We start from the raw sequence: 22,738 nt of genomic DNA on the forward strand, positions 1-22,738 counted from the left end.
CCGCCGGACAAGCCTCGGCGTAGCGGGGATGGTTGGCCTGACGCGTGCATTGCAGTGGGATCTTTGGCTCTCGGTTGAGATTCCCCCCCCTCTTTTTGCATTTCCTACTTCCAACCCTTTTGTTCCAGTTAGTCCTGTTTAATGATTTTATTATGTAAAACAGCTTAGAAGTTTGATAGGCGGTATATCAAATTTTTACTGCACTTGAAATGAAGGAGTCTGGACTGGCTTTCTTAAGTGTTGAACTAAGTTTTCTCTTTAATAAAATGCTGAATTATGTTTAGCTGCAGACCTAACTTATCTCATGTTCTAGCCTGTCTGCCTTGGGTGTTAGCTTGGACATTCTAACTTCTTATGGTTATCTCAGCATAAACGACATGTAACAGAAAGACTGTAGGGTCTAGATAAGTGACCTGCTAGTGTGAGCTTAGCACCAATGATTGTTAAGAAAAGTAAACAATTTTTTCTAGAATTCAGTTGTTTAGCCAGAAGAATGTATAAATATCTCTGTAATGTCCTGGTTTCGACACTTCTGAAGCCAGCTTGGAGCTCGGGAGTCGCATACGTATGCTAATAAACCATCTGTGCTTTCTTCAAGTCTCTAAGTTTTGTGGCTTCCCAAAGTGACCTTTCAGAAACTCTGTGGGTGCTTGAGCGCACGCCTTCAATTTGTCCAAGGAAGGCTATTTTCCTTTAGGTTTAGCACCCCCTAGTCATTTTGCAAAGTTGGCTACCGTGGCTCTTCCATTGCTTAACTAACATGACGTTAACTTGAACGGTAGCTTAGTGGTTAGGGCTGCAGCCTCAGCCCCCTGAGGTTGTAGGTTTAAGCCTAGCACTGCTCCTTGTGACCCTAGGCAAGTCACTTAATACCTAACAAGACAGATAGGGGGAAATACCAGAGAACTTGAATGTAAACCATTTAGGTGATAAGCAGTACATAAATACCAAAAATAAACAAGACACTAAAGATCCCATAGGGCTTCCTTTACAAAGTCATAGTAGCAGTTCTTTTGCAGCAAGTGTTCTGAAGCCTATAGGAGTTGAATGGGCTTCAGTGCATTTGCTACAACTTTGTAAAAGAGGTCCATAATGACTGCATTTAGCACACGCTAACAAGGATAGCACCCATTGGTTAATTCCCTCTCCCCCCCTAAGACTCAATTGTTAAGATTGCGAGCCTGCCAGGACAGATAGGGAAAGTACTTAGGCATACCCAATTACTGTAAACTTTGGGTGAATCTTTCCATGAAAAGACAGTAAATAAATAAGTGCTGAGAAGTATTATTATTTTACACAACATATATATTTATAATGATTAGAAATACACTGAAATTCATGTTAGATAACAGGGGTGTAGTAAGCCCTCTGTTCAGGGGAGGGGGGGCAAGGGTAACTGGGGCAATGCATTTCTTTCTTCCACTACTAATCTAATCTAATCCTACTACTGCATTAAAAAGATTACTTTTGCTAGTGGGGATGCTGAAACCCCTGCCAGCTAAAGAAATGCTGCCAAGCTGCTCTCCTCCTTGTGTCACTGGAGTAGAGCAAGCTGGCAGCATGACTCCTCATGTATACTCAGTTCACAACTCAGTGCTTAAATGCCCAGGGATAATAGTAGCTCAAATATTATCTTCTAGAAAATCGGGATCATCAGATTGCCAGACGGGTAGCATAACCCTAACTGGCTGCAATCTTCATTAATCCCAGTTTTTTTTTTTTAACTTTAAATTCTTATTTCTCGAAATTCTTGAAGTCAACACAGTCTTTGTCTCCACCACCTAAACTGGGAGACTATTCCACACATCTACCACCCTTTCTACAAAAAATGTATTTCCTTAGATTACTTCTGAGCCTATCACTTCTTAACTTCATCACATGCCCTCTCATTCCGGAGTTTCCTTTCAAATAAAAGAGACTCACCTCATGTACATTTATGTCACATAGGTATTTAAATCTCTATCATATCTCCCCTTTCCCACCTTTCCTCCAAAGTATACAAATTGAGATCTTTAAGTCTGTCCCCACATGACTTATGATGAAGATCACGCATCATTTTAGTAGCCTTCCTCTGAAGCAACTCCATCATGTTTATATCTTTTTGAAGCTGCGGAATTGTACACAGTATTCTAAATGAGGTCTCACCAGAGTCTTATACAGGGGCATCAATACTTCCTTTTTCCTATTGGCCATACCTCTTCCTATGCACCCTAGCATCCTTCTGGCTTTTACATCGCCTTTACAACCTGTTTGGCCACCTTAAGATCATCACATACTATTACACCTAAGTCTTGCTCTTCTTTCACAAAAGTTCTTCACCCCCTAAACTATATTGTTCCCTCGGGTTTTGCATTTCCTAGCATTAAATCTTAGCTGTCAAATTTCAGACCATTCTTCAAGCTTCTCTAGGTCCTTATGTTATTCACACCATCAAGGGTGTCTACTCTTGCAGATATTGGTATCATCCACAAAGAGGCAAATCTTACCTGACAGCCTATTCATTAACTGTTGGCAGGGCAAGCATCTACCCTGCTTTGCTGCAGGCCAAACATTTACCTTATTTAGCAGCTTGACCTCTAGTGGTAGTACCACAAGACTACTGCTAGGGATTGATCAGTGCAGTGGCATAGCGAGGATGAGCAGCTCCCAAGGCAGTGGTGCTCCTCCGCCACTCTCTTCCCTGCTCCCCCTGCTGCACGTGCACCCCTTCCCCATCCATTTTTAATTTTGCTGCGAGCAGCCACCAACTTACTGCCCGCATCGGTTTTGGCACTCTCTCCGACATCCAGGGGAGACTGCCCCCTTTCCCCCCCCCCCTTACTACACCACTGGATCAGTGCTATTTTGTACCTAGCAGCATAGAAGACAGGAGCAACTGGGAATCACTTCTGAATCACCCCTCACCAGGGATAAATCCATTAGGTCCAGGGGTTAGGGGAGTATTAGAAAACTTCCTACCCCTTTAAGATGGCTCTTGGAGAGTCAGGCTGATACACATGGCCCAATATTCCCAAGAAAGAAAAATAACACCAGCTTAAAACTGAAGTTAATTTTCTGTGAATAATGGATCTTGTGACGTTTAATGCAAATTGCATATTTGGACTTGCATAATAATGAGGAGCACTGTAAATGGTAATACTAATGCAAATGTTTTACCTTAAGCCTGCTTGAAGATGAAGGAGACATAGTTTGAAGGTGGCCTTTGGAGACCGCTTCCTAGTTTCTGTCCTGAGCCCCTATATAGCCAACACCAGCTCTGCTTATAAAGTGGTCAAGGGTTAGACCCTTTTTTTTGCTTTTATTATTATTGTTACCAATTCGGATTCAGTTTTGTCAACTGTTATGGTGTAATTTTTTTTCCACTGATGGTATATCAAATATCACAAATAAATAAATTAACGGCCACTTTTACAAAGGTGTGCTAGCGGCTGCGCTGCGCTAATGGCCCCGAAGCCCTTTAAATCTCTACGGGCTTCGGGGCCATTAGCGCAGCGCAGCCACTAGCGCGCCTTTGTAAAAGAGGCCGTAAATGTTGCATTGTAGACTCAATATGGATTAATTATAAAATGGTCAAATATCTTGGACCCCAACATCAGCGTTATATGGAGGTCTAGAGTATGGTATAAACATGAGCACACAGCAAAGACAATTTGGAGAAGCCTCAGCATGGGCTCAGATCTAAAGAGCTTCCACTATTACATTTACAGTCCAGCCTGACCAGCTGCCAGCTTATTAAATGTGTAAGTCATATTGACTTTTGGGTGCAGAATAGAACTAATGCTGCTCTCTAATACTTAGTGCTCCCTGGAGATTTTGCAAGAAATTACAAGTCCATAAACAGCAATGAATATTCTTTACAAAGCATAAATGAATTACAATGTTGTGATTATGACAATAAATTACCAATGGAATACCTGGATTTGTAATTGATTGTAAATAAAGCTTTTTTTTTTTTTTTTTTTTTACAGTTCGGTACAGGGAGCAATAAGTCTATTTTCTCTAGGGAGAAAAAATGTGAAAGAAATTGTCACTTACTTTACAGCTTGCCTTGAACTGCTGCTGACAAAAGCTTGAGCTAAATCCAAACAAATTAAGAATAATCTGTAGTGCTGAGTTAATGTGTTCTGAAGAAGCGCCTGTATAATAAACGCAGACATATTACCAAGGAAAGTTATTCTTAGATGATTAAATATTTTCATATGCCTGTAAGTGAGAAAATGTACTGAAGAATCATATTGGGCTGAATTTACTACTGTTGTAAGCATTCATTCAAAAAGCAAATAAATAAACTTATTTTGAAAATAAGTGAGAAAATCAAACATCTGATTAACCTGTTTCATTCATAGTAATGTCTAGTGGGGAATTCATTAAGCAGCATTAGGGCCTTAAGTTGTGTTATTTGGGCCTTAATATTACTTAAATGGCCCAAATGTTGCTTGACTGAAAATACTGTGATGATATTTAAGTCGCCAGCTATGAGTAAAGTGAGATTTGAACCTGGATCCTTAAGTCTCAGTCTACTGTTCTAATTAGCCATTAGGTTACCCCTCTGCTCTGCATAGACTTCTGTGTGGCCATTTTAGAAAATGGATATGCCTATGCTGTCATGTCCCTTGTTATGCCCTATTTATAATTTTAACATTTCAGTTTGTAAAATGAATGTTCATACTGGATGTTTCTAGCATTTTCAAACAGGCTGTATCTTGTTCAAAAATACATGTGATGTTCTGGCTTGGACGTCTTATTCTGAGTTTGAAAATACCATTGCCCATGTGTATGGGATATCCATTACTTAAGAAAACAGGCAGGGAGGAGTTTTGAGAGGAAGTTTTTCCTCTTCATGTAAGTCCTTGGGGCAACAGGGAAATGAGCCTGATACCTAATACTAACATCACTGAAACCTCTGACACTTCCATATACTCCTAGCAGTTTATGCCTTCTCTGACATGCATATCCATGAAGGAATAAAATGAAAGAATGGGATACTATACTAGTGCCAAAATCTAACTTACATTTCCCTCAACAAATACAGTTTCATCTTTCTTCTCCATTCCACCATCTGCAGCATAAAAGCATCTGAGAAAAAGTGGCCTCATATTTGACCTTATCTTAAAAATGAATAAAGGTTTTACTGTGATATTTATAACGGGAATGATTGCATGGTAGAACTTGTTAAAAAAAATACTTTTTTCCCTTTGCTCTATGGACTCTGTCCTCAGGTCAGTTTTTCTTCTCTACAAAATCCTGAGTGGTGTAGAATAGGTAAGAGTAAATAAATTCTTTGCCTTTTCAAAAAGTACACAAACCAGGGGGACATACATGGAAATACTTTTAACACAAATAGGAGGAAATATTTTTTCACTCAAAGAATAGTTAAGCTCTGGAATTAGTTGCCAGAGGATGTTGTGACAGCATTTTGGGCCTCTTCTATCAGACTGCACTAGCCATTTTTAGCACAGAGAGCCGCACTGAATGGCCCGTGCTGCTCCTGACGCTCAGAGAATTCCTATGAGCGTCGGGAGCAGCCCGGGCCATTCAGCGTGGCTCTCTGCGCTAAAAACTGCTAACGCAGTTTGATGGAAGAGGTCCTTAGTGTAGCTGGGTTTGAGAAAAGCTTGGACAAGTTCCTGGAGGAAAAGTCCATAGTCTGCTGTTGAGGCAGCCATGGGGGAAGCCACTGCTTGCCCTGGAATCAGTAGCATGTAATGTTGCTATTGTTAGGGTTTCTGCTAGGTACTTGTAATCTGGATGGACACTGTTGGAAAGAGGAAACTGGGCCAGATGGACCATTGGTCTGACACAATATGGCTATTTTACATTTTTATGGTATTTTTCTAGGGTTTGTGGTGTTGGAGTGATTATGATTATTGGTATGTATTATTATAGAAGGGTTCAATGGGATTAAAAAGTTATAACGGTTGAGGGGTGGAGTGCTGGAAGAACTAAAGTTCAACTAACGTCCACTAGCCCTGCTCCGACCTTTGAATTAAAAGACCAGTCCCTACTTTCTCCCCCTCCACCTTCCCCACTGCGCATGTGATGCGGAAGGACTCCGCTTGACCTCTGCGTGCGGCCCTGCCCGCGCGCCGCCGGCTGACCTCAGCGTGCCCCCTGCGCTCACAGGGCGCCAATAGCTTGTCCTCGGGCAGCACGAGGGAAAGGGCGCGCGGGAAGCAGCCAGCAATTAGACTCGCGTGCGCCTCCAGCCGAGGTCCCGGTCTGGCTTGAAAGAAAAGCGCGAAAACCTGCAGTAGATGTCAAAAAAAAAAAGAGAGCAGATTTAACGTGGGACTTAACTAACGAAGCAGTCACTGTCCACTGCCATTTGTGCGATAATCAAGTAAGGCATATTTGTTGGGAAGAAAACATAAAGCCCTTTTTTTTAATTTTTTTTTTTTTGGGGGGGGGGAGGAATTCCCCTATGGCGCCCTTAGGTTCTGTTAAGCTTCTTGCCAGGAGGACAGGAAAACCCGTTCTATTCGCTCCATCCCATTAAAAACACAGTAAGGGACATAAACTAATGCATCAAGTATTAAAGTACTAGCTGTGTTAGCAAATAGTTGCAAAGCCTTGAACGTTAGTTACATTGTAAAAAAATAAAATTAAAAAAAAATATTTATATATACATACATATATATATATATATATACACATATATATATATACCCTGTTTCCCCGATGGTAAGACACTGTCTTATTTTTTTTGGAAGGCCAAAATATGCTCTAGGGCTTATTTTCGGGGGGATGCCTTATTTACCCATGAAGAAGACTACAGTACACAGTTATTGTTGAAAAAAAACAGAATTTTATTACCTGTATTGGATGTTCTGGCCGTGAACAAACTCCTGCAGTCTCCGTTAGGGAGGGATGAGGGAAGCTGCCTGTGTTTCCTTGCGTGGAGTCACGTGCGCGCGCTGCAGTCCTGTCACTTCCTCCTCTTCACTTCATGACGAGGCGCGGCACGCAGCCATGGAGGCAAATACGGTAGACGGAGGGACCACACGGAGTCACCCACCGTACCACCCGATTTGGGTAAGCGCAGGTATCGGTGGGTGGCTTATTTGTGGGGGGGGTGCCTTATTTTACATTTTTTTCTAAAAAGGGGGGGCTGTCTTATTTGATGGCCCTGCCTTATCATCGGGGAAACACGGTATATACATACATTTTAGATGGCTCCAGAAAAAAAGAGAGGACGGATTTAGACACCCGGCTTTTATTTCCATTGAAAGCAATGTTTCAATCCATTCCATCCTCCTTTTTCTGGAGCCATATGGTAACCCTAATTTCATGTGCTGTAGAATGTGTAGGTGGAAAAGCTATTTGCGAGGATTAGGGCCGTAGGGAGTGAACTTTTCAAAATGATAATTGGGTGCAAAATTCAACACCTATACACTACAGTACGTCCTTGGACACAGTGATGGTGCTCACTTGTTAAGGGGGAGGGGGTGGCAAGGCCCATTGCATTCACAGAACTAGTACTGTACGTCAGGACAAAATATAGTTTCCCCAAAGATGGGTGTAATACTACCATAGACGTAGCTCCTGTATTGCTGATTCAGGTCTTAAGAAGTTTGTATTTTTTTCTACCTTTTTTTGAGGTTCAAAGGAGAGTGAAAAATTCTGTTTAGAGCTGCCAGGTGAGATTATCTTCACCATAGCCAACGAAAGGTCAGTTAAGCTACGATTCTTTTCTGTTAAAAACTAAAGAATCCTTAGTCTGGGGGTAGGTGCATAATACTATACCAGACAATATTCAAAGGCTGTCCTAACCTTGGGGGCTTTTTACTAAAGTGTACTAGAATCTGTGTTTAATGTGGGACTTTTCCCAGATTTTACATGGCACTGTAAGACTTTTTTTCCAGACCGTCACTAAGGTTATCACAGGAACATTTAGGCCAGCGTCCCACAAACTTTTTGTAGTCGGGGCACACTAAACTCGGGGCCATTGCTGCAGGGCATCCGGAAATGCGCGGACATTGACACGATGACATCACGCGCATGTGTGACTTCGTGTCAACGTCCTCGTATGTGCGGAGGCCCTCCAGGCGGGGCCCTGAATCTGCTATCACTACGCCGGTGGGAGGGAGGGGTTCTGAAGAAGGAACGGCACTAGCACAGGCTGACTGACTACGATGTTTGTGATACACATATTTAGGCCCTGATTCTATAAACATTGCCTAACATTAGGTGCCAAGGAGCTCAAGTATCAATCATAAGTTAGGCACCCAGCGGTAGCGAAAGTGGCCAAAGGTACTGGTAGGCATTGAAACCTTAGGCACACTCTTTAAGCCAGGCCTAAATGAGTGTATCTGGGTCAAAACACACCCATAATCTGTCCCTTTAATGCAAAACATGCCCATGATCTGCCCTGTAACCATGTCTATTTTCTGGTAGGTGCTTGGAGTAGATGCCTACCAAGTTGGGCACTATCATCTAATTAGTTAGTAACATGGTAGATGACAGCAGATAACGACCCCAATGGTCCATCTAGTCTGCCCAACTGATTCAATCTAAAAATTTGTTGGGGTTTTTTTTTTCCTTTCTTCTTCTTAGCTATTTCTGGGCCAGAATCCAAAGCTCTGCCCGGTACTGTTCTTAGGTTCCAGCTACTGAAGCCTCCGTCAAAGCTCACTCCAATCCATCTACACCCTCCCAGCCATTGAAGCCCTCCCCAGCCCATCCTCCACCAAACGGCCACATACAGACACAGACCGTGCACAGTCTGCCCCGTACTGGCCTTAGTTCTTCAATATTTACTATTATTTTCTGATTCTAAATCAGTTTTTAATTAACAGCTCCGATTAAGGCTTTTTAAATGTTAGGCGCTTAGATCGGCCAGCTGTGCCGATCTTGGCGCTTAACTTTAGGCATCTTTTGTAGCATCTGGGCCTTAGTGCTTCCTACATAGAGTGCATTCAGTGCCCCTGAATTAACTTTGCATGACCAATTAGTGCATGTTAATCATAATGCATTATCTAGTTAATGCTTTCACACCAATTCTCTGCTCATGCCATATCCCCCTCAGAGGAAAATTCTTAAAAAATAAATAACGCTTTGTGTAGTGTACAAAACATATGTAGATTGGATGTCCAGACGGGGCCAGATTCAGTAAACGGTATTCCAATTTAACCTACAGATTAACTGGGAAGTAACTCGATAAATTCTGTGATACATATAACCCACTAATAAATCACAGAACATATCTTAAAGAGTAATAGTAATTAAAAAATAGATATAATGTGAAGTGCTCAGACCCACAACCCAACTGCTTAAAGTATAGTGAACCAAGCAAGGTTTGCCAATGGGACCATCACAGCACCCACTGTCCCAACCGCCAGCAAATGAATGTAAAACAATTCAAGAACTTATTCTCCAATGATGGAATTTATCTCAATCTCCATGGCGGGAACATTCTGTGTGAATTATTGTGAAAATGACTCTGAAGCCGCTCAAATCTACCGGACTTATGGTAGGCAAAGCGTGGGCATACTCAGGTGTGGCATGCCAAGTTTACACTTAAATTTCCACCAGAAGATGATTTTATTTTCATTTTTATTTAAAGTATTAGAGTATTTCCTTAAATTTTTTTCTGCTTGCTTGAGAGTTCTAGTTAATTGAGTTCCAGTTAACAGAGAGTCTACTGTATATAAATACTAAAATAAAAGAAATAAAAATATTAAGTTTGGGCAACCTTCGTAGAATCAGGGGATAGTGGCTGATGATCATTGCCGTCTACTGATAGCCAGCATTAAAGTAAAAACACTGATCAAGGGCTCAGTATTACCTGTATACTTCTTTTTTTTTTTTAAACTTTAGTTTTTAATGCCAACAAAAAGTGCAATACAATTTATATACAAATAATGATAATCAACCAAGCACTTAAAATCAATCAGTATCTATACAAAAGATAAAAATTCCTTCCCCCATCCATCGTTACCATCAGGAATAATACCAAAACAAAAGATATACCCCCCCTTCCTGCTTCCACCTTCTGGATGTGTGGGTGAAAAACAACGGAAAATAAAGGACAAATATAGCAAATCTACAAAAGACATCAATGAACCCCAAACTAATTTGAATATCTTATTAAGCCCCAGCATGTCAGCATTCATTTTCTCATATTTATAAGTTAAACATAAGCTCGCCCACCAAAAAGGAAAACTAAGGTGATCCCAATTCTTCCAATTGCGAGTAATCATTTGCATGGCTATCCCGGACATAATAAGGAAAAGCCGTATACCTGTATACTTAAATGTTTATGATATTAAAGCTCTCGGGCTTACACATGCATAGGAAAAGATTGGCATTTTGCATGCTCTTCTTGGCAACGCAGCTATTTAAAAAGGTCCAATAATAAATGAAATGTGGAAAAGGCATCTATACCTGGGAGAAACCATTTTATTCCAAGTTTGAGATTAGAGTTCGATGGTAATCTTACAGACAATTGTTCAGAGTTTAGGGGCAATGTTGGATTCTACACTGATTCACCATGTTACTTCTGTGTCTTTTGCTAAGCTATACCTTATTCTTCAGATTCATTTTTATTTTTCTGTTGAGGACTTGCAGAAATTGGTTCATGCAATTTTTTTTCTTTTTTTTAGAGTACTGCAATATCTTATACTTAGGAGTTACAAAAACTTATAGGCTTGACTACAGTTGATCCAAAACACAGCAGCTAGACTTATCTTGATTAGATCAAAGTAGGACGGGATTAATTCTCGGCTGATACTTCATTGGCTGATCATTAAGGCTCGTATAGAGTTCCAAAAGTATCATTTTTAAGACTTTAAATGGGCTATGTTCTGTTTTTTGACTGGCTTACTATGTTTACGACCTCAGAATAGACCTGATAGGTTGATTCATTGTAGCAAATTGGATCTGTCATTAGCTTTGCACATTAATTTATTTTCTTATAAGAATATATTTAAATCTGTAGCACCAAATTTGTGAAATTGTCATCCTGCTAATTAAGACTTGAATCAAATTATATGTGTTTTTGTAAATTGTTGGTTATTTTAAAAGCGTTTATTCTGTTATTGATAACTTGTTCATTCCAAATTATCACTGGCTTTTACAAATCTACATTAGAGGATTTTACCGTGGGCCAGCAAGGTAAATTCTCTGATGCTCATAGAATTCCTGTGAGCATCAGAGCGTTTACCTCGTCGGCCCACGGTAGAAACCTGCACCGCAGCTTTGTTAATGGAGCCCTATGTTAGTTCCTGAACTATGTATTTTCACGCACGTTTTAGTACTTTTTAAATGTATGTTTTATGGTCTCTGAGACTATATTTTATTCCTGAACATCTGGTGTCTGATGGTATATGAGAATTATGTATTATTATTATACCGTGTTTCCCCAAAAATAAGACACTGTCATATTAATTTGGGGCCCATAAAAGTCACTAGGTCTTATTTTCGGGGATATCCATCCCAATTCTTCCTATTTCCTTTCTCTTCCCCACATGTGCAGCATCTTTCCTCCCCTCTCACCCATCCCCTTGTGCAGTATCTTTCTAGCCCTCCCTCCCCTTGTGCAGCAGAACCCTTGCACCTTCAATCCCTCCCTTCCTCCCATCCCCCTGTGTAGCATCTTTCTATCCCCCTGCCACCACCGTGCACCTCCCTCCCCCTCTTCCCACTGACCCATCTCTCTCTCCCATCCGAACCACAAGACAGGAATACCTTATAACAAACCGGCAGCATCAGCACTTGGCATGCCCAGGAGACAGAAGGCCGCAAAGCAGCCTGTGTAGATTGCTGCTGAGTGCTGACGCTACTGGTTTGTTATAAGGTATTCCTGTCTCGTGTTTCGGATGGGAGGGAGAGATGGGTCAGCATGGCGAGGGGGGAGCGCTGCTGCTGCCGGCAACTAGGGCTTATTTTCGGGGATAGGGCTTATATTAAGACCTACCCCAAAAATCATGTTAGGGCTAATTTTCGGGGAAACGGTAGTACTGTAGACTCCACAATTCAGGATTTTCTGTGTTTTTGCTTACTTCAGGCTCTCCTGAATTTTTTTTTTTTAAACTTTTCTTGCTTTCTTTGAATAACTATTTCCTAATATTGGACCCCCCTCCCCCATGCTAACTTTATCTTGTTTAGGTGTCATACCATGATTTTTTGTGCTGGAATGTTCTTTCTTGTGCATTAGTTATACTTTTGCAGTCTTTCTCATCATCTTATTTATAATGTATTAGACAAATGACTTGAGTATTGTTTCGCTCAATGCAAATGGGACCTTAGAAGATCACAGTGTAATGGAATGCTATGTAAAATAAACAGGCAGATATTTTAAAGAAGAATGCACTGTTAATTACCCTTGGTTACCTAATCCCTATGCTTTTGTACTCTTGACTCAGTTATATGATTTGGGACCTATAGCCAGATCCAAAAGCACGCTGAAGTATTATGGCTAGGATTTGAGGTTTATGGTATATGGTGGAAAAAATGGACATAACAATAGAGTCAAAATAATATGGAACATTTAGAAATGTGAATTAATAAACTTTATCTCATCTACAAGGTAGTAAATGAATAAAACTGTGCACAATCTTAACTCCAACATTTTTTCGATAAGCTTTCAGAATGACCACAAAAGGTGTTTGTTTGTTTTTTGTATTTTTTCCAGTGAATTAAATGTCTTCAAAACACTCCAAGAAGAAAAAATGCAAGTGTCAGCCTTCTCTTTCAAAATCTTTTCCTGTAGCAGGAGTCTGTCACACAGAACCAGTAGGTTTTCATTTTTATTTTTCCTCTCCCCTCTCCCACCCCCCAATGGATAATTCCATACAGAAGAATTTTCATTGATGTTGGTTTGAGTTAATATGCTATTTTCAGAGCTCTCTAATTCTATTTGACCAGATAAATTGGTTCTTCATATATTTGGAACAGGTTGGCTTATAGTATTTTTTATAATTTAAATGTCTTTTTTTTTTTTTTTAAGAAAGCAACAGTCTTACTTCTTTTCCCACTTTTTATGTTTGAAGTGGTCCACCACATCTGATTCCTAAGCCCAACTCTCTCTGGGTTTGCATGTGGGGACTAGGGATGATGTAGAAGCAGCATTCACAATTGCTGGGTAAAAGAGGTCTCAGCCGTTGGCGAAGCTTAATTGCTATCCCCAAGGAAGTGGATGTACCCGTTTAGAAGGAGCTATGCCAGGTGGCTGGGTTATACGGGAGAGAGGACAGGGCTAAGAAGCGTGGGATGAACACAGAAGATTTAGAATCAGAAAATAATATTAAATATTGAACTAGGCCAGTTACTGGGCAGACTTGTACGGTCTGTGTCTGTGTATGGCCGTTTGGTGGAGGATGGGCTGGGGAGGGCTTCAATGGCTGGGAGGGTGTAGATGGGCTGGAATAAGTCTTAACAGAGATTTCGGCAGTTGGAACCCAAGCACAATACTGGGTAAAGCTTTGGATTCTTGCCCAGAAATAGCTAAGAAGAAAAAAAAAAAAAAAATTAAATTGAATCAGGTTGGGCAGACTGGATGGACCATTCGGGTCTTTATTTGCCGTCATCTACTATGTTACTAAAAATGTGGGAAATGCCCAGATAGTTGCAAACAAAAGCATATGCTGCTGCAGCCCCAGTTCTGCTGAAAGCTAGGGACATGCATTCAAGCCATTATATTCCCTTAAAATACCTAGGTGTGTGTGTGGGGGGGGGGGGGGGGGAGTTATCAAGCTGTGTTAGGGCTCTAATGCTGGCTTCAGTGCCTTAATACAGCACAGGCTCCTTTTTTACTAAGTCGCGCAGCTGACTGCCACACGGCAAATGTTCCGACATCCATTCAATTCCTATAGGTTTCAGAGCATTTATCATGGCAGTCCATTCTGTCAGACATAGTTAAAAAAAAAAAGAGGGGTGGGGTGGGTAAGTTATGCCTGGTACATAGTAATGAGATACAAAACATGCAAATACTGGTAAAGCAACACGGCTTGCAGAGGGGCACTAGGTGCACGCTGCAAAATAGCCCCAACCAAAAGGTGGGATTATTTTACCATTCTGACAACATTAGACCATCATGTTACAGTCCAATGCTGTCGAGATCTTAAAGGGGTCAGCAGCCGGATTCCATGTGAGTGGGCGGATCACCTCTCATCACAATCCCCCTTGGCCAGTGAGCCCTCCCAGTCTGAAGTTTCCACCCTAATTAAGGCCCCCGTCATGTACCAGTCAAGCCCCCCCCCCAATTGGCCCCTCCTGCCAAGGTCCCCCCCAGGCTACTATACCCAGCCAGAGGTTTTCCACTCCCAAAATGCCCCCCCCCCCCTTTTTCAAACAATCTCCCTAGGCCTACCTACATCATCTCTGGGAGTCTAGTGGGGGTCTGGGCAACAGTGATATCTACTTCCTCCTGCCTACCGATGCCAGGACTCAAAGTGAGGCAAAAATTTTTTGTTCCGTTTACTTCCCTTACTAGAAGTCACTTCTGCCCATTGCTTTTCAAGACATTTTCCTGGTCCTGAGAACTGTCTTACAGAATTAATTAATTCCACTTACCCAACTAATAAATAAGTTTGGATCCCTTAAACAAAGCAGTGCTAAAAAGTGGCCTGCGCTATCCCCAGCTTGGGTCTTTACTGCATATTAACACCATTTTTAGCGCTGCTGGGAAATAGCCAATTTTTCTATTTTTCCAATAATGGCCATGTGCTAATTTTCCTATTAGCGTGTGGCCATTAGTGCATGAGCACTTATGACACCTATTTTCTAGGCAGGAAAGGGTTCATGCTTTGACCATGCACTAATCAGTTAGCCTGCAGCATGGTAGCCGCGCTGATTAGCGCATAACATGCCTACTCTTTGCCCCAGCGCAAACCCCCCCCAAAAAAAAACTATTTTCTAATGCGTGCACATGCAAAAACTACCTCAGGATGCCTGAGAGCACCCCATGATGGTGCTTTTTAACCTGCAAAAAGCACACATTAGTGTTACCGCAGCTTCGTAATAAGGCCCCTAAATCAGTTTTTAAAAAACTTTCTTGAAAATAGTACCTTTATTTATTTATTTTTACCTATAAAACATATTTACTTTGTTTAAAGTTATAATTTTTTTTGTTTGTTTTTTAATACAAGACAGTTAAGTCTCGTAGAAACAGCAAGCTTTGGAATAAAGTATGGCACAGATTCCCAAAATTCCAGATATAATTGAAAGTATTTCAAAATGGTGGCTTTTTTTGTTTTCATAACCTTGTCATTTGGACCTCTTCAGGCCTCTCCCCCTTTTTGGAAGACCATTATCTTCGGACTAAAGAAATTTGATCATGTATCACCCTACTACCGGCAGTTACATTGGCTACCGATGGAAGCACGCATAAAGTTTAAATTCGCCTGCTTCTGCTTTAAAGCGCTAAACGGACTTGCCCCTAAATACATAATTGACCTTTTCTCCTTCTCTGCCAAGAGACACAAGAGAAGCTCTCGTTCCTACTTCGTTCCCCCCCCCCCCCCCCAGTTAGAGGTTGTAAACTGAAAAAACACCATGAACACCTTCTTTCACATCAAGCAGCATTGTGGGGTAAAGACCTAGATCAACTGCTTTCGCCCATTACTTATAAGGAATTCAGAAAACGTCTAAAAACTCAACTGTTCCTAAAGTATCTAGACAACTGACCCACTCATCTTCTTTCTCCTCCATAGTGATTCCTCTGTCTTATTAATCTCTTTCTCCTCAACAACGCATTTCTGGTCCTATTAGCTCTCCTCTTCCCCCCTCTTAAATTCAATCAATTTGTACCTCGCTTAATCTATTGTAGCCCGCGTAGAACTTAACGGTATTGCAGTATATAAACTGTTATTATTATTATTATAATCTGGCCCTACTTTTCTTAACCAGATTTTGTGTGTTTGCATTTTCATTCTGTTTCTTTTTTTTTTTTTATGTGATGATTATCGCTTCACCAAGTGGCCTCTGTCAAGAAAAGGGAAATCTAGGGGTGTGAAAATAGTACATTTAAAAGTAACCACACACACTTAGAAATTCAGAGCCTCTTTTATCAAGCCATGCTAGTGAGTGCCTCATGGAAAATGCACCAAAGCCCTTTAAATCCCTATGGGATGCATTTGCTGCGCCAGCCCACACTAATATGTTTGATCAAAGAGGCCCTCGGTAAGGACGGCTTGTTTTTTTTGTTGTTTTTTTTTAACATCTTTCACAGGGTGTGCTCTGAAAAGTTTTGTTGAGAACAAGTACTTGGATATTTTTAGGCCACGTCCCATGTTAAGTTTCCTAATGCAAGCCAGCTGCTTTCTTCTCTAAATGAAATGATGAGTCACTTTTCAGTCTTAGAAGACTGACCTTATCTCTTTGTTTATTCCTTTATGCTCCGAAATTACTTGTGGACATTGCCGAACAAAATGAGTCATCAATCTATGATGATGTGTACTGCATCACTCTTCCTGTTAAAAGAATTATTGGTTTTCATAATATACTACTACATGAAATAGATGTCTGTTATTACAAATATGGTTAATATTTAATGGTGTGTGTTCATTTTTAAGATTAAGTAGTTTACAGAGAAACAAAAAAATAAAAAAGAACCACACACTCAGAAGCAAAACAGCAAGTGGTTTAGGGAAAAAGTTATCAAGATTATAATAACCGTGACTTGACCGTGTATGTTACTAAGAGGTTTAGGTTTCAGGTTTATTTAAAAATTTGATATACCGCCCTATTAAAATTCAAAGCGGTTTTACAGAATATAAAAACAAAGTGTAAAGAGAACGTACGTTAAAAACAGATTACAAATAATGCTACAAACAATCAAACGCACTGACAAACATTAACTTACCGATACAAGATGGAGAAGGGCAGAAATACAATTTGTATAAAGAGAAAGAGGGGGAGAAGGACCAAAACAAAAGGGGAACAAAATATAAATAATCTAGAATAATGTAAGATAAGATAACATGATTAAAATATGACAAGGAACATATGTAAATGTGCCCATTTATTAATCTTGCTGCCAAAAAAACTAGGCAGCTTCTTTTAGAATTACCTTCATTATGACTTCACTAGCCTCTTTCACAATAAGATACAATGTATCTTAAGCACACGCTGAGCTTTTGTTTCTATTGGCTTTCTTTTCACCAATGACTTCTCAGACTTTGTAAGACATTTGAATGGGGCTGACCGAGTGAGCCCACCTTAGGGCTCCTTTTACGAAGGCGCGCTAGCGTTTTTTTTAGCGCGCGCGCGCCAAAAAACTACCGCCCGCCCAAGAGGAGACGGTAGCGGCTAGCGCGTGGGGCATTTTAGCGCGCACTATTCCGCGCATTAAGGCCCTAACGCGCCTTCGTAAAAGGAGCCCTTAGTTTGTTTTGAACTAAGTCGGCACCAGTTATTTAGGGCTCCTTTTACTGAGGCGTGCTAATGGATTTAGCACATGCTAAAAAGCCCATGGGAATAAAATGGGCTTCTTAACTTTAGAGTGCACTAAATCTGTTAACGCACCTTAGTAAAAGGAGCTCTTAGGTGGTTGGTTGTTACCGTAGCCATGTAGACCATGAAAATCTGTACCGGATGTCAAATGCTAAGAGATGAGAGTACATGTTGATTCTTATTGACTTGTACTTCAAGGATGATGTCTTTACATTTGCTGGTATTTGATCGATAAGGCTGGAGTTTACTATACCCTAAAAAAATAGAAGCCCCGTTCACCTATATGCAGACGCCTAAGTTACGTCCATCTAACTCGTGCCTACCTAGCGCCCAGCTCATGCTCTAAAGCAGTGGTTCCCAACCCTGTCCTGGAGGACCATCAAGCCAGTCGGGTTTTTGGGATAGCCCTAATGAATATGTATGAGAGAGATTTGCATATAACTGAGGTGACAGGCATGCAAATCTGCCCCATGCATATTCATTAGGGATATCCCAAAAACCCGACTGGCCTGGTGGTCCTCCAGGACAGGGTTGAGAACCACTGCTCTAAAGTACACCTGTTTTTGCAAAGGAGTCCTCTTTACACAAAAAATAGATTTAGTATGCAATATTTATATATATATTTTTCATGTGCTTTGATTGAGGAATACAGAGGCCAAAAGAGGTTGTGGGTTTTTTATTTTTTATTTTTAGAAAACAGAGGAATTGGACAAATGTTGAAGGTGCATATTTGATACTTATCCTAGAGCAGTGCTTCCCAAACCCTGTCCTGGGGGACCCCCAGCCAGTCAGGTTTTCAAGATATCCCTAATGCATATGCATGAGAGAGATTTGCATACCTGTCACTTCCATTATATGCAAATCTCTCTCATGCATATTCATTAGGGATATCTTGAAAACCCGACTGGCTGAGGGTCCCCCAGGACAGGGTTTGGGAACCAGTGTCCTAGAGAAATGACTGCATGTGAATCAAGAGGACATAAGCTTGGCTTTGGAACCGACATGTGGTTTAATGGCTGAGTGTGTGGTGCAGTGGTTAGAGCTACAGCCTTAGCCCCCTGAGGTTGTTGGTTCAAATCACCACTGACCGCGGGCAACAGGAACAGATGAGAAATGTAATATTAGTGTTACATAAATAATTAAAAGATAAATAAATAAAATATAATAGTAGTGCCAACATTTTGGGCTCCTTTTACAAAGGCGCGCTAGCGGTTTGACGCACGTAATAGCGCGCGCTAAACCGCCGGACGCGCTAGCCGCTACCACCTCCTCTTGAGCAGGCAGTAGTTTTTGGTCACACGCCACATCAAAGTCACACGCGTTAACCCCGCTAGCGCGGCTTTGTAAAAGGAGCCCTTTATTGCATACAATTTTAATGTAAAAAAAAAAAACAACCCAGCATAAAATCACTGTTCAAATGACATCATAACGCTAACACACGATAATGTTATAGATGTTATTAGGACATCTATATTACTACACACACTACAAGCTGAATATCTTCAATTATATAGCCACACCAATGATATTCATATATATTAGGACATCTATGCCATGCCTGAAAGGCGATTCTGCAAAGGATGTCTAACAATATAGGCGCGCTTAGATTCGCTCAGCGCCGCTGAGTGTGATTCCCTATATTGCATCTATGCATTATAGAATTGCGCTCAACATTGTGCTTTTAGACGTCCTTTACAGAATCTGGCCCTGAGTATCTAGGGTTAGTTTAGCTGTTGACAGTCAGCATTTTTTTTTTTAAAAGCTGACCACCCCTGGCTGAATATTTGACTGGGGTGTTTATAAATCCATTGAAAAGGGTGTTTGGCTAAAACTTGGCTCCAGTGAGATAAGTTTTATTTATTTATTTCTTTTTTAAACTTTATTGATTTTCAAACTTTGACAGTGCATTCCAAATAATATAACATTAAAAGATGAGATATGTTTTAATTATTTTGTTGGATTTTAAAATATTTAGTACGAATAAAGTTTTCTGGGACTTATTAATCATTTTCTAAACATCATATTTCATATACTTTTGAAGTATATGAGGTCTTATTGCATCTTTCTATGATCTCTGAACCACTTATTGTATTTGTTTCATTTTTTAAGATTATCCTTGACGAATTAGATGAAGAAACTCTAAAACTTTTATGCCACCATGGACCATACCTTGCTCACAATGAAAGCAACAAAAAGAAAAAAAAAAAAAAAGAAAGCGATTCGAACAAAACGAGAGAAATCCAAGCAACGCAATTTAAAATGGAAGACGATGGAAATGGAGGACTTTTCAGAGCTCTGTACAGAAAAGGAAAATGTAGATTCCAGTCAAGAAAAAACAAACTTGTCAACGAGTGTTTTAGAAAACGATCTTTCTTTCAAAAAGAATAAAAAGGCTAAAAAGAACAAAATTCATAGTCACAATGTAGAAAATTTGTTGTCGAAAAAAAAATGTAAAAAAAATAATCCTTGTAAGAACCCATCTGTCTCTCTTGATTCTATTTATTTCCCTGCAACTGGCAAGAAAGCAAAGGAGGATAAGCAAAGCCAAGGTTTTATAAACTTATGTCTTAGTAAATCTAAGTGTAGAGAGATAAAGCATGAGAAGTCCTGGAAAAGCCCTAAGCCTGTGCAGACAGATAGATCTCAAATGAAACAGCAAAGATTATATAAATATCTGTGTTACCACCCTTCACGAAATTCCTCTTTCATTGAAGAAAATGAACAAACCATTGATGTTTGCTGTGAAGACGTGTCTACATTCAAAGGTGTTTGTCCAGCTGAGTTGCTTGAGCCTGCTTTTCAGAGCTCTGATTTGGGAGACTTAGAAACGCATCAGAAAACCGTCCCTGCTTTTGAATCAGTGGAAGACGATGGCCACAAATTAAAAGCCTGCCCATATAACACCGAGCCTTCTCAGTCGCCTGCGACGACACCACACATAAAACCCGGTGGCCTGGAAAGTGAACTCTGTGTGGAAGATCCGAAGCACGCAAAGCCCTTGCCCCTAAAACCAGAGGAAGCATGTAGCAGTGCTGATCTCAGTCAAGATCTTTTCATAACTCAGAAGTCATTTGGACCAGTCCAGATTTCAAGCACCGATAGCTGTAGTTCGTTTCAAAGTTATAGCAAAGAGACAAATGCAGAGCAAGACCACCATACTTCCACGGACAGGATGGAGTGGTATTCTCAGGCACCTTCCAAGAAATTAAAAGCTATTGAGAGGTGCCATACTTCTGAAAACAAGTTATCATTTACTAATAGGAAGAAAAGAATACTTACAACAGATAAATCAACTCAGACTGATGATTTTCTTAGCTGTCCGATATTGGCCTCTTCCATTAGCCATGCTAAGAGATTTACAAGTTGTTCTGTGCAACCTCTTGACCTGAGTTTGCCTTGTAGAGTCAGAGCATGCAGCTTATCTCCTAAGCAAGCTTCCTGCCCTGTGTCTGAAGAAAGCAAAGGCATTCATCGAAGCCCTAAACTTATGCAAGATCCCATACTTTGCACCGAAGAGCAGCTCCCAAATTCAAAGACCCTTTCCATAGCTCATGAGCGAGAAAGAGAAAAACGCAGTTTCAGCCAGTCTCGGAAATCTGAAGAAGGAAAGTTTGTTCAGATGCTGCTCAACTCTTCCTACTTTTTTAAAGGGAAAGGCGAAGTAGGCATTGATGCTCCTATGGTGCCTTTACTGAAGCAAAAGGCAGAAAATGAAAAACGATCATCTGGTGGGAACAGAAGACAAAGGACAAAGTCAGGTTCAAGACTCCAACAATGAAGTCGGGATTCTTTTACCTTCTGTAATCAGATTTCCTGCGTTTATGTAGTAGTAATACTATAATGTAATATACCATGTTAGACATTTCCTGGTAAGGATTAGGGAAAAAGTGCATGTAAGTTAATGAGAGGTTTTCATATTTAGGAAATCTGTTTTCAAGAACCATTATCCACCCAAAAGCTGATACGCGTATTTTGTAACCAGTTGATGCTATAAATCTGTTGCATTTTCTTACACTTGAAGTTCCACAACCTTTTTCTCATGGCAGTTATAATCTGATATTATAACTGATTTGCAAGTAATGAATAAAATCAGCTCTTTTGTTTGTTTGTTTTTGCTTCTCACTCCTTTCAAATCAGAATTGGGTAGCCCAGGCACAAGGAGTAATTTCTAGTAAATTTTATACCAGCAAATTTTGCATATTTTCCCAAACTTTCTTTGTTTCACATAACAAGAGATATCAGCTGCATGGTGGCAGTAGTTCAAAGAGAAGGTTCCCAAGTGTTACTGTTAAAAAGGCCCCCCAAATGAGGAAATTCATCTTAGAAATTCTTCAAGCAACTGCAGGTGGGACCCCAATTTAATTATTAGAATATCCAAATAATGAAGCTTAATATTTCAGTCATTTACCCCCTTTTTACGCCGGCTGTTTTAGCATGCGCTAAATGCTAACGCATTCATAGAATATAATAGACGTGTTAATGCATGATAATATTTAGCTTAAATGGCCAGCGCATTAGTAAAAGGACTCCTAAGGGAGAAACTGACATCAATTATGAGCTTTAACAAGCTCATAATTGAAAAAAATTAATTGGGCAATGGGCACCTATCCTCTTAGACGTGATTCTACATGAGATTGGCATCTGTTGCATGGCTCCTTGTGGTGTCTAACACTCAAAGTAGGCGTGTTTAGGGTTGGAGAAAGACTTAGGCGCTGCTAGGTGCGATTCTCTAAAGGACTTAAGTGCCTATAATGTAGGCCTTTAAAACCCTGGCCTATATTGCAGGCACCTAAGTTTAAAATTAAGTGCCGCTAAGCACAATTCTGTAATGGGCAGCTAACTGTGATTGCCATGCAACAGGAATCGCTTGCAGAGCCTGGCCCTTTGTCTGTCTGCCACATCATTCACCATTTTTATTCTGTTTATAGGTCAGATTGTGGCATCCTTCATTCTATTATTTTGTTTCGCTTTATTACTTGGTTTGGTTATATAGTACAAATCTTTTTTTTTTTTCAACCCAACATATTTTGTTCTTGTGCATGCTCTTGTCCAAAATGTGCACGTTTTTAAAAACTGTATTGTTTCTAAAAATTAAAGAGCTGGAGATACCGTGCACAGCCACCACTGAATAGATTGTATGGTTTGCTTTGTTACATTGTTCCATCATGAATATGTTTTTCAGTTAAGAAATGTTATTGTACTGTGCGTTTTTAAATATATGCTTGCTTACATCTGCGTGTATAGAGCTTACCTGCTGATGTGTACATTTGTTGGGGGGGAGGAGAAGAAAAAAACTGATATTAGCTACACCGTGGTAGTAGTTCAAAGAGAGGGTTCCCAAGTGTCA

The 22,738-nt window shown here is 40.4% G+C and overlaps 1 protein-coding gene across 3 annotated transcripts; it reads left to right on the forward strand.

Annotated features, from left to right (window-relative positions):
- The first annotated feature begins 22 nt into the window (after positions 1 to 22).
- Positions 23 to 21,805, forward strand: LOC117351970. Of its 3 annotated transcripts, XM_033927891.1 has the most exons (4): positions 6,212 to 6,340; positions 7,599 to 7,668; positions 12,632 to 12,732; positions 19,501 to 21,805. In XM_033927891.1, exon 4 carries the CDS (start codon positions 19,550 to 19,552, stop codon positions 21,167 to 21,169), a length of 1,620 nt encoding a protein of 539 aa, XP_033783782.1. In that variant the 5' UTR covers positions 6,212 to 6,340; positions 7,599 to 7,668; positions 12,632 to 12,732; positions 19,501 to 19,549; the 3' UTR covers positions 21,170 to 21,805. The 3 variants fall into 3 exon arrangements, with proteins under 3 accessions (XP_033783784.1, XP_033783782.1, XP_033783783.1); XM_033927893.1 differs by lacking the exons at positions 6,212 to 6,340; positions 7,599 to 7,668 and adding an exon at positions 23 to 127; XM_033927892.1 differs by lacking the exon at positions 7,599 to 7,668 and having other exon boundaries at positions 6,298 to 6,340.
- Positions 21,806 to 22,738: the final 933 nt, after the last annotated feature.

Source organism: Geotrypetes seraphini, chromosome 19 (genome assembly GCF_902459505.1).
Source record: "Geotrypetes seraphini chromosome 19, aGeoSer1.1, whole genome shotgun sequence".
NCBI classification, from domain to species: domain Eukaryota; kingdom Metazoa; phylum Chordata; class Amphibia; order Gymnophiona; family Dermophiidae; genus Geotrypetes; species Geotrypetes seraphini.

Bases quoted from the DNA above. Each gene is read 5' to 3' on its own strand.
- LOC117351970 (XM_033927893.1), top strand. From the start codon at position 19,550: ATGGACCATACCTTGCTCACAATGAAAGCAACAAAAAGAAAAAAAAAA.